This window comes from Gastrolobium bilobum, unplaced genomic scaffold (genome assembly GCF_033153095.1).
Source record: "Gastrolobium bilobum isolate Gb01-03AN ecotype WA unplaced genomic scaffold, APGP_CSIRO_Gbil_v1 utg32957, whole genome shotgun sequence".
Lineage (NCBI taxonomy): Eukaryota > Viridiplantae > Streptophyta > Magnoliopsida > Fabales > Fabaceae > Gastrolobium > Gastrolobium bilobum.
Window position 1 is genome coordinate 56,090 of NW_026899379.1, and position 18,486 is coordinate 74,575.

Here is an 18,486-nt window from a genome sequence, read left to right on the forward strand (position 1 = left end):
TACGCTTAGTGCACTGTGAATAATCCTAAGACCATGTTGAGGGTTCAATATGTAAAGAGGGGAAACTACCTCTCAATTGTTGGAATGTTAGATGGGAGGAAAAGGGAAAATAAAATAAATAAATCAATAAAAATAAAAATAAAAATGCTCAAACTCCTCCCACTTCCCAAATTTGGAGCGACATTATAAAAACAGGGTCTAGCTTGAGATACACAACAGGTCAAGAACTTCCTTCCATCCAAACATGAAGAGTTGTTTGAAGATTACATCCAAAACAGGACTTTCTGTTACTACGTTTGGCAAACTAGAACATAGTTATATTTTCTGTATCAGTGTTCATTATTAGGACCATGGAATAAGAACAAAGCAATGGTCAATACAATAAACAAGCTTAGCTGTGGTCATTATTCATTCACATTGTATGATACAGGTACACTGACAGTGACGATAAATCAAGCAATATAAAACACACAAAAAAGTGAACGGCCTCTTGTAACATCTAAAAGAAGGGGGGGGGGGGGGGGGGGGGGGGGGGGGGGGAAAGACAGCATTTGAGCAAGCACATTTACCTCGACATTAGCAGATAAGATTACATTTTTAAGATAATATACACAATAAATATTCAAGCAGAAGTCAATAATAAGTAGGGAAATAGTATAAGGGGGCAGAAAACCCAGGAAAGAAAATCACTAAGCACCTTGGAAAGACAACCGATCTCGAAGAGTATCAAATATTGTTGAAGCTGATGCATTTTGAGCAAAAGTCCATTTCAAACGACCAAGTAATTCACCATCTTTTGCCTGTGAAGCAGCATCGGCAGCTTCCTTGGCCATCCCAATTCGAGCATATGACTGCCCAAGATAAGAGAAAGTTGTGTAAAGCTGCAATAAGCACATTACAATGGGAAAACATACACTAAAAAGAAGAAGAATTCTGTTGTATTGTAGGCAAAGCTCTAATTTGAGCTAAAGTCTCACTACCATGGCAAAAAGCTCAAAATAGTCCTACAATTCGGTAGCAATGTACACTTTAGGCAATCCTTATGGGCAATTATGTGGAACGCAAAGCTTGCATCTTTAAGGGTGTCTGCTTGCCCCCAAATTTGTAATGGGATAGGACTTTGTTTATGACTTCTGTTTCAAGGGAGTTGTTATTTCTGATACATATACACCGGGTAGCCTTTACTTTTTTCGGTCTCGTCCCCTGTTGTATTGTATCTTTAATTTTCTATTTTGGAGGATACCTTATCCTCTGCCTAGTTGTCATTTCCTCCTTTTGTAATTAAAAAATTCTATTAATAGCAAATATCGCCCTCCTTTGCCCTACCCCCAAAAAAAAAAAAAAAAAAAAAAAATATCCCAAAAAATTAATAATCATAATATTAATAAAAAATAAATAAATGACAAATTGTTTATTAACCCTCAATTCATCCCTGCATCACAACAAAAATAATAATAAAAGTAGGACAAAAAGGACTATGATAATTATGATCAGAGGCAGGGAAGGAACATAGTCAGTAATAACAAGATTTATATCCTTGGGTAGCTTCGTTTACTATATATGTTGATTATTTCTCTTCTTTACCAGCATTTATTATTTATTGAGCTGTGGTTTCTGCAAATATTTGGCTCAATTTCAGCACACATTGCAGGCTTCACTTTGTGGAGAATTGATTATTACGAAAGGAGGAAATTTGTTCAATCTATACCATGGAGAAACAGTAATGAAGAATGAAATTGGAAACTGACTATTCTGAGATTAGTTATCATAACATTTCAATCCTTTAATTCTACCGAGTTAGCAATGAGTGTCAGTTGTATGGATACATTTAGCTGGAAAGCAAAGAATTACATCTATCAGAGACAAGCTTAAAATACCTCAGCTTTTTCTCGAGGATCAGCAAGTTTTGGGATATATTTAATAGCTTCTCCCTTTTCATCTGCTTCGATGCATGCCTCCACAAATGGCCTGTAACCTATAGATGCCAGAACATGTAGGTATTGGACATTAGAGCAATAATCAGGTAGTAGCCAGCATAGCCAAAATCTAGGAAAGAACTATTCCTCTATAATGAACATTATAAAAAGGAACCAAAATGCTTGATTGCACTGCTTTAATATTTCATAAATATCCAAAACTGCAAAGCATATAAGTGCATTCTTTATTAATAAAGCAACGCAACTTCACATTGAGAATAGTCACACCTTCAAATTAAATAACGTAATTAATTTGATATAATATATATAAAAACAGAGCTGGAGTCAAACCTGAAAAAACAGCATACTTCTAAAACCAATATACATAATCATAGTGAGACCCTAAATGAAGAAAATATACTTGAATACTTTTACTTTGTCCTCATAAGCAATTATATTAAGTTAGAGAAAAATAGGATATTGCACGTTCACCATCCAAACAAATATGTAAATCAGGAAACACCTCTATTTTCATTTCCTGGTAGATATATATGATATGGAGAAAAAACTTTGTTAGAGTATATGAAATATATCTCATAATCTATGTTGCACCGACACCGACACGGGACACGAAATACGATACGACACGACACGACACTCTGACATGTTAATTTTAAAAAATGTTAAATTTCGATACGTTAAGACACGTTTTGATATTATATAACATTTTTAATTTATGTAGTGTATATTATATTTAATATTCAATAATTTAACAAAAAAATAAAACTAAACTTATAATACCCATTAATTTTGCAAAGAAACATAAGATATCCTAAATGTTTATATTAAACTCAATAAAATAGTAATCGTAATCCAACGAATCTAATAGTTGGAACTCAAAATGCAACGCAACGTAACCTTTGAACCATTTTTAAGTCTTTGCAACGAGTACTGAAGTATCGGGAAGTGTCGGAGTGTCGAAAAATGTAGGACACGACACATCGGGAATTTTGAAGTGTCGGTGCTTCATAACTCATAATATCTTGATTGTATCCTAGAATAATTTAGAGTATCTTATATTATCTCTTAAGAACAGATTTCTTATTTCTATATATTTCCTTATTTTATTAGGACTTGGAGTCTAACATCAGTATCAATAGAAATTAGATCTTTGTAATTTTTACCACATCATTGCACTGTCAAATCAATACCAATTTCATATTACTGTCTTTATTATCTGTTTTCTTCCTTCCTTATCTAAATCCCTATAATTTTAACATGGTATCTGTTGAGATATATAGTCCCACATTGGTTGTATGAGCCAACTAATGTGGAGTTTATAAGGCATTGGACACTCCCACCCTTTGAGCTAGCTTTTGGGGTGGTGTATCCCAAGGTTCTTTACTTGGTATCAGAGTCTCGCCGCCCCCCACTTTCTCTTGTGGACTTTCTTAGCACAGGTAGGCTGGACCTGTTGTATCTTCCACTCTTCAAGCCTAATGGGCTCTTGTGTGAGGGGCCGTGTTGAGATATATAGTCCCACATTTGTTGTATGAGCCAACTAATGTGGAGTTTATAAGGCATTGAGCACTCCCACCCTTTGAGCTAGCTTTTGGGGTGGTGTATCCCAAGGTTCTTTACAGTATCATATCAGCATCATCCTCCATGACCTATCCTATCACTATAATGCAGTTGAGTTCCTAAAATCAAAAACTCTATTGTAACAATGTCACTATCTCCATGATTCTTTTCTTCTCGTCTCAGTCGACAAGCTGTAAACCAGTTGCGCCCACTCTCCTTGGGTAAATATTTCCATACCTGTCGTGCCCATCACAACAGTCTTTTTCTCCTCGCCGCACCTCAATACCAACAAGCCAATCTCACGCACACCCCCATTTGGCCCTGACCTTTGTTCCATAAATGTTTTATAGCCTCTGTTCTTTGTAGTAGATATTGTAGCCGTTTTTGCTTAGACCTACTCATGTTATTCTCTCTTCGCACTAACAATCACTCTGGTGACTCTTTCTTACAATAAGTAATATAATGATGAATCAGTAATGAATTGGCTGTGATTTACACCAGCCTCCCATTGTGAATATTGTTGATAGTGGTTTCTCCTATCTCACCGATGAGTCATGCCAACAATGAATTCTCCATGGCTATGATGCACGGCACCTCAATTTCAATATTTATTTTTTGGGTCTCCTAAATTTCCTTTTGTTTTGAAGCTTCCAAATTTTTTCTTGATGAATTTGGAGCAGTTTTACTTCTTGCTATGTATAATTGCTTGCCAAGACATTTTCGCTGATGATCATTCCAATGAAATCTCTTCTTGCTTGGTCATGCAACATTTCAACCAGCTCCTTCAGGCTAATGATCACTGCAGAGACATATTGCTGAGTTGTCCTTCCACCAATGCTTACCTCTGACAACTCCTGCATCACTGAGTTGCCTTTCTAGCCATGTTTTATGGACCACAAATTATATTGTCTGGTTATTTTTCATTTTTAAGAGGATCATATATAACAAACTTAAAGTATCTCATAATATCTTGATTGTATCTTGGAATAATTTAGAGTATCTTAGATAATCTTTTATAGTTTCCTTATCACTTTATATTTCATGATCTGTTTTTTTATTTAATTACGATTTGGAGTCTAATATTAGTATAAATAGGGATTAATTCTGTAATTTTTATCACATCATAACACATCAAATCAATACCCATTTCATATTAGTCGGTCTTTATTCTGTCTTTTCTTCCTTCCCTATCGAAATCTCTATATTTTCAACAATCTTAATATCTTTGAATAATTATCATAGAAGACGGGACAGAACACCACAAACATGCCACCATGACAAATCCTTTATTGGAGAAGCTTCAGGCTAAAGCAGAAGTTCTTGATTGAAAAAATTATTGCATTGCTTCAATAACCATCTAAAATTAGCTTCATATTACCAAATCATTAGAATATTTTTTGTTATAAATTTGAACAAGAAGCAGGATGACTGTACAAAAACAACAAAGGGGGAGCTGTCATCAAGGAAAACTAGATGTTTAAGTGATGGTCAAAGTAAGTTTTTTTAATGGAAGTGTAGGAAATTAGTTTAAAATCTTTCCGCTTTTATTTCCTATTAATTAGTGTCTAATTTTTTCTTTAATAGGAATTTGAGTTTTGAATTTTAGGATAGGACTAAGGACTCATTGCTGAGTAATTCTAATATATTTTTTGTCATCTACTCTTGTATAAATATCTCCTATCATGTAAAACAATTGAATCAATCCAGAAAAAAATTCTTTGTTTTTACTTTTTGAATATGGTATCAAGAACGGGTTCGTTCCACCCATAGATCAGCCATCCTCAAAGCCAGAACATTGATCACCGCCACTCGAGTACTGTTCACTCAGCCGGAAACACTATTCAGGTCGTCAGAAACAGTGTTTACGTCTCTGGAAATACTGTTTAGGTTGTAAAGAACCAATTCAACCCAAAAACCTAAAGGTGTTGGGTGAAGGTCTTTTTAATGGTTTATATTATACTCTAACACGCCCCCTTACAAGAAAGCCTATTGGGTTTGAAAGGTGGATGATACATTAGGCCCAGCCTATCTGTGCTAAGAAATTCCACAAAGAAAATGGGAGGCGGCGAGGATCGAATCCAGGAAACCGAGGCTCTGATACCATGTAAAGAACCAATTCAACCTAAAAGCTTAAGCTATTAGATGAGAACAAATTCAACCCAAAAACCTTAATGTGTTGGGTGAAGGTCTTTTTAATGATTTATATTATTCTTTAGCATGCCTCCTCACAAGAGAGCCCATTGAATTTGAAAGGTAGATGATGCACAAGCCCGCCTACCTGTGATAAGAAATTCCGCAAGAGAAAGTGGGGGGCGGCGAGGATCGAACCCAAGAAACGAGGCTCTGATACCATGTAAAGAACCAATTCAATCCAAAAGCTTAAGCTATTAGGTAAGGACCTTTTTAATGATTTATATTATACTCTAACAAAGTCACCAGTTACTGTTCACGCTACCGAAGTTACTGTTCACTGACGCCGAAATTACTGTTTATCAATTTTTTTGTTCTACCCTCTCTTCATTCATGGCTTCTTCGGATCATTCTTCCGTGTCCTCATCTGCCTCCAATGCTCAATCTTCTGGAGATAGCTTAGCCATGCAGATCACTAGTAATATGGCTCAACAAGGTTCAACCTTCCATGTTGATAATCAAACTCGTTGGATTCTTGATTCTGGAGCCTCTGACCATATGAAAAGTAATCCGACCTTATTTTGTTCTTACACTCCATGTTCTGAACCCTCTTGGGTCAAGATCGTCGATGGCAGTTTCTCCAATATTGCCGGACACGGAACTATTAAACTTTCTGAGCAAATTAATTTAACATCAGTTTTTCATGTTCCTTCTCTGGCTTGCAATCTCATTTCCATTAGCAAGCTGACTTCTGAGTTGCATTGTTTTGCTAAATTCTTTCCACATGGTTGTTTTTTCAGGAACATAACTCGGAGAGGATGATTGGTGGTGCTAGAGAGGATGGCAGACTTTACTACTGTTGAGATATATAGTCTCACATTGGTTGTATGTGCAACTAATGTGGCCTTTATAAGGCCTTGGGCACTCCCACCCTTTGAGCTAGCTTTTGGGGTGGTGTATCCCAAGGTTCTTTACATGGTATCAGAGCTCTCGATCTGAGGGCTCTGCTTCCGCATATATATCTTTTCCTTTCTTTTTACTGCCGTGCATCATACCGACAACCATCCTTTCACACCTAAACCTTATTTAGTCACAAATTTCTTGTCCTCAACCTCATATCATCAGGAAAAAGATCGTCAGCCTCCGTTCATCGCCGGAAACCGCCACAAAACCACCGTCCGCCACTGTTCACCGCCGTCAGACTGCTTTTCCGGCGACTTTTCCAACCAACCACCACGCGATCAGGAACGGCTCAGGGAGGCGACCCTGTCTGTCCAAGCCGCGTGTTGATCGGAGCATCCACGCGCCGGTGGAAGTCTCCGGCGGCCGAACCACTGTTCCGACGCGTGAGCCACCGTCCGGCCACCGTTCCAGGCCGGACCACCACCATCTTGCTCGCCTCCTCACCCTCTTTCTAGATCTGGTCTCCGTTCGTTGTGGGTCCCATCCGTTTGAAAGATATCAGTGAAAAACCCGCTGTTTGGACACTTTTGTGCAACGTTTTTGCGCGATTTCTTGCTTTCTTGTAGTTCTTTGCTATTTTCTGGTCATCTCCTTTTATTTTGTGATGGAGGGCTCAAATAATGCGTCCAAAAACACGACTGGCATCATCTCCGGTACTACCCCATCTCCATTCTTTTCTCGGGCCAGTGATTCCAATTGGAACAGTGGACGCGGTCGCAGACATGGCCGCAGACAGAGGCCTCGTTGCAATTATTGCCAGAATCTTTGGCATTTTGAAGAACGCTGCTATAGGAAGTACCCTCATTTGAAGCCACCGTCTGCCAAATTTGCTCAAACTGATGTTACGTCACCTTCAACTGGATTAGTAACTCTTTCAAGTGCCGACTATGAGGCACTTCTCAAGAAGGTTTCTTCTCAACATCCTACTCAAGTCACTGGTAATCATGTTGCTTGTTTTTATCAATCATCTCTTGGACCCTGGATAATAGACTCAGGTGCTACTCATCATATTTGTGGTAATAAAGATCTCTTCACTTCACTTTCTTATTCTAATAACCTACCCCCTGTCACTCTTGCTGATGGCACTAAGGCTTCTGCTCGTGGAATTGGGGAAGCCAACCCAACTCCCCTTTTAACTTTGAGTTCTGTTTATTATATACCTGGCATTCCTTTTAATTTAATCTCTGTTAGCCAGTTGATTCATTCTCTTTCATGTACTATTACCTTCTCTAAACAATCCTTTTCTATGCAGGATTCGGGTACGGGGAAGACGATTGGAGCAGGCGTTGAGTCACGAGGTCTCTACTATCTAATTGCACCACCTTCTCCACCACCTTCTCCAGTAGCCTGTTCTCTCACAGAGTCTCCTGAGCTAATTCACAGCCGTCTGGGTCATCCAAACCTCTCCAAGCTTCAGCATATGGTTCCCTTTTTATCCAATCTTAAGTCTTTAAACTGTCATTCTTGTCAGCAAGGAAAACACACCCGCTCCTCCTTTGCTAATAGAGTCAATAAAAGAGCTGATACTCCTTTTTCTATTGTTCATTCTGATATTTGGGGTCCGAGTCGAACAACGTCTATTTTGGGTTTTTAGTATTTTGTCACCTTTATTGATGATTTCTCCCGTTGCACTTGGGTTTATTTAATGAAAAATCGTTCTGAGTTATTTTCAATTTATCAAAAGTTTTGTGCAGAAATAAAAACTCAATTTGGTGCTTCTATTCAAATCTTGCGCAGTGATAATGCAAAAGAGTATGTGTCTCTTGAATTTTCTAAATTTCTGGATACACAAGGGACGATACACCAGACTACCTGTCCCCACACTCCACAACAAAATGGAGTCGCTGAACGTAAAAATAGACATATAGTTGAAACTGCACGTACCCTTCTCATTCATATGAACGTCTCACTCCGTTTTTGGGCAGATGCTATTATCACCTCATGTTTCCTTATCAACCGCATGCCTTCTTCTGTGCTAAATAATGATGTTCCCCACAGTATTTTGTTTTCCGGAGCACCTTCTTATCCTCTGCCTTTACATATTTTTGGCTGTACTTGTTTTGTTCATGATCTTACTCCAGGTAAAGACAAGTTGACATCCAAGGCCTTCAAATGTATTTTCCTTGGGTATACACGTTTTCAAAAAGGGTATCGTTGCTATTCTCCTGATCTCAAGCGTTATATCGTTTCTGCTGATGTCACTTTCCTTGATCAGCAGCCTTTTCACTCTACTTCGTCTCCAGTGTCCCAAGTTGATCAAGTCCTTCCTGTTCCTTTTCTTGACTTGTCTTTACCAGCTGCAGGTGACCCTATTCCAGAGGAGCAACCAATTACCTCCATACCTGCAGATCGTCCTCTCCTCACATACCAGCGTCGTCAGCCTGCACCTCCTCCGACTTTGCCTCTTGATGACTCATCGCCCTTTCCCGTCGGCTCTTCTCCTCCGGATCCTCCATCAGAGACTCCTCCCATTGCCCTTCGGAAAGGTATTCGATCCACTCGAAATCCTCATCCCCTTTATTCTTTCTTGAGTTATGACAGACTTTCTTCACAACATTTTACTTTTGTTTCTAGTCTCTCTTCTGTTTCCATCCCTAAAACCACAGGTGAAGCACTATCTCATCCAGGGTGGCGCCAGGCGATGCTTGATGAAATGCAGGCACTTCACTCCAATGGCACTTGGGATCTTGTTCGTGCTCCTCCCGGGAAGTCTGTTGTTGGTTGTCGATGGGTGTTCACAGTTAAAGTTGGTCCTGATGGCACTATTGATCGCCTTAAAGCTCGCTTAGTGGCCAAGGGATACACACAGATCTTTGGTATTGATTATGGGGATACCTTTTCTCCTGTTGCTAAGATGGCTTCTGTTCGCCTGTTTCTTGCCCTTGCCGCCATTCATCACTGGCCCCTTCTCCAACTTGATATTAAGAATGTTTTTCTACATGGTGACTTGCAGGAGGAAGTTTATATGGAGCAACCACCAGGTTTTGTTGCTCAGGGGGAGACTTTTGGAATGATATGTAAACTTCGGAAATCTTTATATGGCCTGAAGCAATCTCCTCGGGCCTGGTTTAGCCGCTTTAGTTCAGTTGTTGAATCCTTTGGATTAATCAGAAGCAAAGCCGATCATTCTGTCTTTTACCGGCATAGCTCTTCTGGCCAGTGCGTTTATCTCCTGGTCTATGTTGATGACATTATCATTACAGGCAGTGATCAGACCGGGATTGATCAGTTGAAAGAGCATTTATTCAATCAATTTCAGACCAAAGATCTTGGCAGACTTCGATATTTCTTGGGGATCGAAGTTGCACAGTCTAGGCGGGGCATTTCCATCTGTCAGAGGAAGTATGCACTGGATATCCTAGATGAGACTGGCATGTTAGGCTGTAAACCCATTGATACACCTATGGACCCCAATGTTAAGTTATTACCAGGACAGGGGGAGCCACTGCCAGATCCTAGTCGCTACCGCCGACTAGTTGGAAAATTAAATTATCTTACTGTAACAAGGCCAGATATCTCCTTCGCAGTGAGTGTTGCAAGTCAATTTCTTGATTCTCCCTGTGACTCCCATTGGGATGCAGTTATTAGAATTCTTCGATATATTAAAAAGGCGCCAGGAAGAGGTTTATTATATACCAATAAAGGGAGTTCAGAGATCTCTAGTTATTCAGATGCTGACTGGGCAGGTTCTCATAGACGATCCACCTCAGGGTATTGTGTTCTCTTCGGAGGAAATTTGATCTCTTGGAAGAGTAAGAAGCAAACTGTGGTCGCCAGATCCAGTGCAGAGGCAGAATATCGGGCAATGGCAAATGCAACCTGTGAGCTCATCTGGCTGAGTCAATTGCTGAAGGAACTCCATCTCTGTGAACAAAGGCCTATGAAGCTCATTTGTGACAACCAAGCCGCTTTGCATATATCCCCTAACCCAGTCTTTCATGAGAGGACCAAGCATATAGAAATTGACTGTCATTTTGTTAGAGAAAAGATCCAGTCAAAGGAGATCGAGACAGCATTTGTCAATTCCAATGATCAACTTGCGGATATATTCACTAAAGCTCTTAGAGGTCCCCGAATAGATCATATTTGTAACAAGCTGGGAGCTTTTGATATATACGCACCAGCTTGAGGGGGAGTGTAAGAAATAATATTAATTTATTATTATTAGAATAGTCTAGAATAGTCTAGATTGTGGGCTTGGCCCATTAGGTCTTTTAGTCTCTATAAATAGAGAGCCTCCTTGTACAGACTTACACACTTGAATATACAATATATTTCAGATTCAATGGTATCAGAGCCTCGCCGCCCCCCACTTTCTCTTGTGGAGTTTCTTAGCACAGGTGGGCTGAGCCTGTTGCATTGTCCACGCTTCAGGCCCAATGGGCTCTCGTGTGAGGGGGCGTGTTGAGATATATAGTCTCACATTGGTTGTATGTGCAACTAATGTGGCTTTTATAAGGCCTTGGGCACTCCCACCCTTTGAGCTAGCTTTTGGGGTGGTGTATCCCAAGGTTCTTTACAACTACTTTGAGAAGTGTGTGACTCGTGAAGCTGCCTTTGTGGAAATTTGGATACCCAAAGGTTAGGGTATCCAAATTTCAGTTACCTTAAAAAAATTGTTACCAAATTTCTTTATCCATAAAAAAACTAGTGTTTTTACTTGTGACATCTGTCAGTTAGCAAAACACACTCGTGTATCCTATCCTATTAGGAATTATAAAGAATCATCCCCTTTTACTCTTGTTCACAGTGATATATGGGGTCCATCTCGTGTCAAAAATATTTATGGCTCGAGATGGTTTGTAACATTCATTGATGACCATTCTCGAGTGTGTTAGGTCCATATTTTCAAAGAAAAGTCTGATACTATCCATTTTTAAAAATTTTCATGCCATAGTTCAAAACCAACTTGGTACCTCCACAAAAATTCTTCGGACAGACAATGGTAAAGAGTATTTCAATTCTGTCCTTGGTGAATACTTGTCTCATCAAGGCATCCTTCGTCAGAGTTCATATCCTGATACTCATCAATAAAATGGGGTAGCCGAAAGAAAGAAAAGACACATTCTTGAACTTGCTCGTGCTCTTATATTCACCATGAGTGTCCCTACATATTTGTCGGGGGAAGTAGTTCTAACTGCCACCTACCTTATCAACCAAATGTCTTCCCGTGTACTTCAGTTTCACTCTCCACTATCGAGTCTTTTAAAAAACTATCCATCTCCAAGTTCTGTCTTTACTTCCACCAAAGTTGTTCGGATGTATTGTGTTTGTCCGTGTTCCATCACACCAACGATCCAAACTTGATCTTAAATCTCTCAAGTGTGTCTTCATTGGATACTCTCCCACTCAAAAGGGATATAAATGTTATTCCACATCTCTTCGTAAGGTCTTTGTCTCTATGGATGTAACCTTTTATGAGACTCAACATTTTTTTCCCTTTACTTCTATTCAAAGGGAGTCTATAGGAGCAGATGAAGATCAGTCATTGGAACCTACTGATGCCACAGTGTTACCTCTACTATTGGAGACAAGGGGAACTACGGTACCCTCAACATCAAAGACAGGGTGAGCCTCCTCAAAGTGGGGACAAGTTTATAGCATGTGAAAGCCTCCTTAAAGTGTGAATAACCCAAAGCCTCTACACTGCCAGGATTCTGAACCAAGTTCAAGTTCCATCACCCCGACACTTGAGTGCCATGACAAAATTGATCTACACTTGCCATTGCTCTTAGAAAAGGTACTCGGCCTTGTATTACTCATCCTATTTCTAATCATATTTCATATGTAAAGTTGTCCCAGGATTTTGTGCTTTCAACACTACGTTGGATAGTACAAAGATACCGAGAAATATACATGAGGCCCTCAAAGATCCAAAATGGAGGGATGTTGTCTTTGAAGAAATGAATGCACTTGAAAGATATCGAACTTGGGAGACAATGACCTTACCAACGGGAAAATAGATAGTAGGATGCAAATTGGTGTTTACAATAAAATTCAATGCAGATAATAGCATCAACAGATACAAGGCAAGATTGGTTGCGAAAGTTCACCCAGACTCACGGGATAGATTACCATGAGACTTTTGCCCCAGTTGCTAAGGTCAATATCATTCGAGTTCTCTTATCACTTGTTGCCAACCTAGATTGGCCTCTACAACAGCTAGATGAAAAAAATGCATTCCTAAATGGTGATTTACATGAAGAGGTCTATATGAATCTTCCACTGGCTTTGAAAAGGGAAATGGATCAGTGTGTAAACTAAAAAAATCTCTCTATGGGTTGAAACAGTCTCCTAGAGAATGGTTCGAACAAACTCACACAAGCTGTCAAAGGAAGAGGTTTCATTCAAGCACAGACCGATTATACTATCTTCCACAAACACTCTAAGGATGGCAAAATTGCTATTTTTATTGTTTACGTGGATGATATAGTTCTTACAGGTGACGACAGTCAGGAATTGAACTCCTTGAAGGAGTATCTAGCACTTAGTTCGAACTTAAGGACCTAAGAGCTCCTAAATATTTCCTTGGTATGGAAGTTGCTAGGAGCAAAACGAGCATCACTCTCACACAAAAGAAGTATGTTCTAGATCTTTTGCTGGAAATAGGAATGTTAGAATGTAAGCCTGCCGAGACACCTGTGGAACCTAATACCAAGTTAGGTATTGAAGACGGGAACGAGGTGAGCAAAGAGAAATATCAGAGATTGGTTAGAAAACTAATTTACTTATCCCGTACGCGACCTAACATTGCCTTTGCGGTGAATATGATTAGTCAATTCATGCACTCACCCAAGGAGAAACATCTAAGTGTAGTCTATAAAGTGCTTAGATACCTCAAGAACACTCCGGGCATAGGATTATTCTTTAGAAAAGGGTATAATAGGACAATTGAAATCTACACTGATGCAGATTGGGCAGGTTCATCAGTGGACAGGAGATCTACCTTAGGTTATTGCAACTATGTGGGGAGATCTTGTAACTTGGAGAAACAAAAAACAAAATCGCAAGAAGTAGTGCTGAAGCAGAATTTCGAGCTTTAGCTCATGCAGTCTGTGAGGGAATCTGGTTGAGAAGACTTCTTTAAGAATTGAAGATTTTATATTCCCTACCAGGCAGCTGTTAGCATCGCTCAAAATCCAATTCACCAAGATCGAACAAAACACGTGAAAGTTGATCGCCACTTCATCAAAGAAAAATTAGATGATAGAAATGTGTATGATATATATTCCTACCAAAGAGCAGATTATAGATATTCTCATTAAGGGCCTACATTGGCCAACCTTTGAAGACCTGATTGGCAAGTTGGGAATAATAAACATTTACCTCCCAACTTGGTATCATAATCTATTGCTTCCAGATGTTCCTCTTTATCCTCTAACTCCACATGTCTTTGGTTGTACTTGTTTTGTTCACGATCTCACTCCTGATAAGGATAAGTTAACATCCAAAGCCTTTCAGTGTATCTTTCTTGGTTATTCTCGTCTTCAAAAGGGTTATCGTTGTTATTCTCCCGACCTTAAGCGTTACTTAGTTTCCGCTGATGTCATTTTTCTTGATCAACAACCCTTTAATTCTATCCCATCTCAGATGTCACAGGTTGATCATGTACTTCCTGTCCCTTTTCTTGACTTGTCTTTGCCAGCTGCAGGTGCTTCTATTCCAGATGAGCAACCTATTGCTTCTATACCTGAGGACCGTCCACTTCTCACCTATCAGCGTCGCAAAACTGTACCTCCTGTCGACTCGACTCTTGCTGACTCATCGCCCACTGCTGTTGCTTCTTCCCCTCCGGATCCTTCATCAGAGACTCTTCCCATTGCTCAAAGAAAAGGTACACGTACTACTCGTAACCCTTATCCTCTTTATACCTTTTTGAGTTATGACCGTCTTTCTTCACCTCATTTCACCTTTGTTTCTAGTCTTTCTTCTATTTCTATTCCTAAGACCACAGGTGAAGCACTTTCCCATCCAGGGTGGCGCCAAGCAATGCTTGATGAGATGACTGCACTTCATTCCAATGGCACTTGGGACCTTGTTTCTGCTCCTCCAGAGAAGTCTATAGTTGGTTGTCGCTGGGTTTTTACTGTGAAAGTTGGACCTGATGGCCATATTGATCGTCTCAAGGCACGTTTAGTTGCCAAGGGTTTTACTCAAATCTTTGGCCTTGATTATAGCGATACATTTTCTCCGGTCGCTAAGATGGCGTCAGTCCGCCTCTTTCTTGCCCTTGCTGCTGTTCGTCACTGGCCACTCCTTCAACTTGACATCAAAAATGCCTTTCTTCATGGTGATTTACAAGAAGAAGTTTACATGGAGCAACCACCTGGTTTTGTTGCTCAGGGGGAGTCTGGAAAGGTGTGTCGTCTTCGGAAATCCTTATATGGTCTCAAGCAGTCTCCTCGAGCATGGTTCAGTCGTTTCAGTTCTGCTGTTCAGGCGTTTGGCTTAATCCGCAGTAAAGTTGACCATTCTGTGTTTTATAGGATTACATCTCCTGATAAGTGTATCTATTTGTTAGTCTATGTTGACGACATCATTCTCACCGGAAGTGATCAAGACGGAATTCGTCAGTTAAAACAGCATTTGTTTAGTACATTTCAAACAAAGGACCTTGGGAAGCTGCGTTACTTCTTGGGAATTGAGGTGGCGCAATCAAGACAGGGCATTTCTATCTGTCAAAGGAAATATGCCTTGGATATCCTAGAAGAAACTGGTATGTTGGGGAGTAAACCAGTTGATACACCTATGGATCCTAATGTCAAGTTATTACCCGGACAGGGGGAGCCGTTCTCTGATCCTGGACGTTATCGGAAGCTAATTGGGAAGCTCAATTATCTTACTGTGACTAGGCCAGATATTTCTTTCGCTGTCAGTACGGCCAGTCAGTTCCTTGATTCCCCTTGTGATTCACATTGGGATGCTGCTGTGAGGATCCTCCGATACATCAAAGGAGCACCAGGAAAAGGTTTGTTGTATTCGGATCAGGGAAATACAGAAATTTGTGGTTACTCAGATGCCGATTGGGCAGGATCACCCTCGGACAGACGCTCTACTTCTGGTTATTGTGTCTTCTTCGGAGGAAACTTAATCTCATGGAAAAGCAAGAAACAACCTGTTGTTTCCCGATCTAGTGCAGAAGCTGAGTATCGTGCAATGGCAAATACTACATGTGAGTTGATCTGGTTAAAGCAGTTGATTCAGGAGCTTCATCTTTGTGAACAGAAACAACCCATGACACTCATCTGTGATAATCAAGCTGCGCTACATATATCCTCTAATCCTGTTTTTCATGAGAGGACCAAACATATAGAGATTGATTGTCACTTCATTCGGGAAAAGATTCAGTCAGGAGAAATCAAGACAGCTTTTGTCAACTCGTCTAATCAATTAGCAGATGTTTTCACTAAAGCTCTTAGAGGTCCTCGGGTTGAATACATTTGACAAGCTTGGTGCTCATAATATATACGCACCAGCTTGAGAAGGAGTGTTAGAATATTAGATATGATATGATTAGATTTGATTAGATATGATTGGATTCTGTCTTATCCGTAAATAGTCTGACTGTATTCTGACTGTATTAGGATTAGGTTTGGATTAGGTTTGGGCCTTACACTTAAGCCCATTAGGGTCTCTATATATTGTAACTCCCTGACACAGATCAATACACAACGTATTCTTTTACATTTAACTAATAGGAATTTGAATTTTGAATTTTAGGACAGGACTGATAACTCATTGCTGAGTCATTCTAATCTATTTTTTCTCATTTACTCTTGTATAAATATCTCCTATCAATGTAAATCAATTGAATTAATTCAGAAAAAAATTCTCTGTTTTTACTTTTTCAATGGAAAGAAAAGACTAAACAGGGATAAGATATCCTCTTAAGAGTGATATCAATATATATATCACACCCATTCAAGCCTTTCAGTTTCACCAACTACTTCTCACATTTAACTTAATCAAATTTCAAAGACAAGATGCATTTTGAATGACTCTACAATTCCCCACAAACACTAGCAGTTTAAAAACATACCAATTGGAGGTTTCTTCTCCTTTGAAAATTTTTCTAGGGCAACCCAATCCTTGATTGTAGCCAAAGCGAAAACTTTAAGCCAATACCATCTCTTCTCAGACACCTGAAGTAATAGAACAAAAATTGTGTGCCTCAGGAACAGCTTTATACTGGAGAAAAGGTTGGGGGAAATAAAGTGTTCGATCTGTTTCCCATTTCTTTATTTCTTCTCAACATATTATTCATGCAAAAAGGCCCAAAACGAACCATTTTTCCCTTTCAAGAACCACTATTAAGGTACAAGATAAAATTTACCAACCTTAAATTCTGTTTTCACTTTCATTGCAGCTCGGTGATTTCCCAAGACAATACAAGTACGGATTGTATCACTTATACTTGAATCCACAAAAATGGCCTGCTTCGTAGTCACTTCAAGTTCATGCTGAATTCTGCAGTAGAAACAGTGTCATAGTTTTCCCCTTGATTACGACATGGATATTTATTCAACGATGATTTATTTAACAGCTGGTACCGAAGTCTGAATGCTACAGAAACATATGAATAATAGCTTCTTCAAAAAAATATGAACTTACCACATCAAACTACTACAAAAGCTTAACAAATGAAATAACTGAAAGATTTATTTTATAGTCTAGTGAAGTGACAAAAATTAATAATCACACCTTAACAATTTTGCATGCTCCTCAGCTGCCTTTGATTCAAAGGTATGTTCCTTGGTTTCTGCAAAAAGATTCTGGGCCTTCTCAATAAGTTTTAGTCGGGGACCATGAAGTGGAGATCCCTTGCTTGCCATGGGATTTTTCCCAAGTTCCCATGATTCTTTCCACAGAAGAAATGCCACATCCTAAATGGATTGGCATTGTTAGAATAAATCCCAGTATTTAAATGCAAAGCTTGTAACTGAGACTGAAAGGATATGATTTGCATGCATTACTTAAATCCAATACAACAGGCAAAACATGTATGATTAAAAACTTTCTGACAGTAAAGGAATTGGTAAATTATGGGAAAATTGCAAGGTAGAATCACTTGTAGACTAATGCCTTGTTGAGTCTTAAATTAAAAGGCATAATATGAGAAAAAGGAAAACAAAATTAAAAAATGTAGTGACATGCTCGGTAGTTAGCGGATAAGTGGACAGAAATGTCAATTCCACACAAAAAGTTTACATGAGATTGAATGTGCAAAAATTAGTACTTTGTGTAAAAATATCCCATTTAACGTAATACAACAGAAAATACTGGATGTGTCCTCTTATAAATAGATTATAAATTACAAATTATGCATATGATTATGATGAAAATTATTACAAAGAAATAAAACATACTTGAAGTTGCCCTGTTGATAAGAAGAAGTCCTTCAAAAATTCATGTTTATAGCACCTGAAATCGAGATATACTAATTAATGCCTGCATGACATGCATTCTCAACAAAACACATTGAATACTTCAAATCTCCAAATTTTAAATCCATTGCTTAGTTTCTTTCTTTTTCTCTTCATAAGTAGAGCTCCAATAGTGTGACACTTTATCATAGGAGATTTTTTCTGTTGGAGAAATTGTTGTTTGCATCACTTTAAGTAAAGTTAACAAATTGGAAGGATGTAGGTTAGGGTCCTTTTTAATTATTTAAGCAAGTTATGTTTTGGACACAGCTCCGGATTAAGGATATTTCATTTGCATTCAAGTTGTGTCTCTTGGCTGTCACGTACATGCTATTTTTCAATTAATCAGGAAAAGTTAAGAAAATAAAGTAAAAAAACAAGAAATATCTTAAATTTTTAAAATCAGATGATTGATTAGAACACGTCCTTCTTACCTTAATTTCAAATTGTAAGTCCATGCACATGTAGCATTG

The 18,486-nt window shown here is 38.9% G+C and overlaps 1 protein-coding gene across 1 annotated transcript; it reads right to left on the minus strand.

Annotated features, from left to right (window-relative positions):
• Positions 1-340: 340 nt before the first annotated feature.
• On the minus strand, positions 341-18,027 carry LOC133290040 (protein VACUOLELESS1-like; the record flags this gene model as incomplete). The annotated part of the gene is made up of 6 exons (XM_061488086.1): positions 341-851; positions 1,878-1,975; positions 16,630-16,732; positions 16,928-17,057; positions 17,292-17,473; positions 17,957-18,027. Coding segments are annotated over 6 exons (746 nt in total), but the record flags the coding sequence as incomplete, so codon positions are not given.
• Positions 18,028-18,486: the final 459 nt, after the last annotated feature.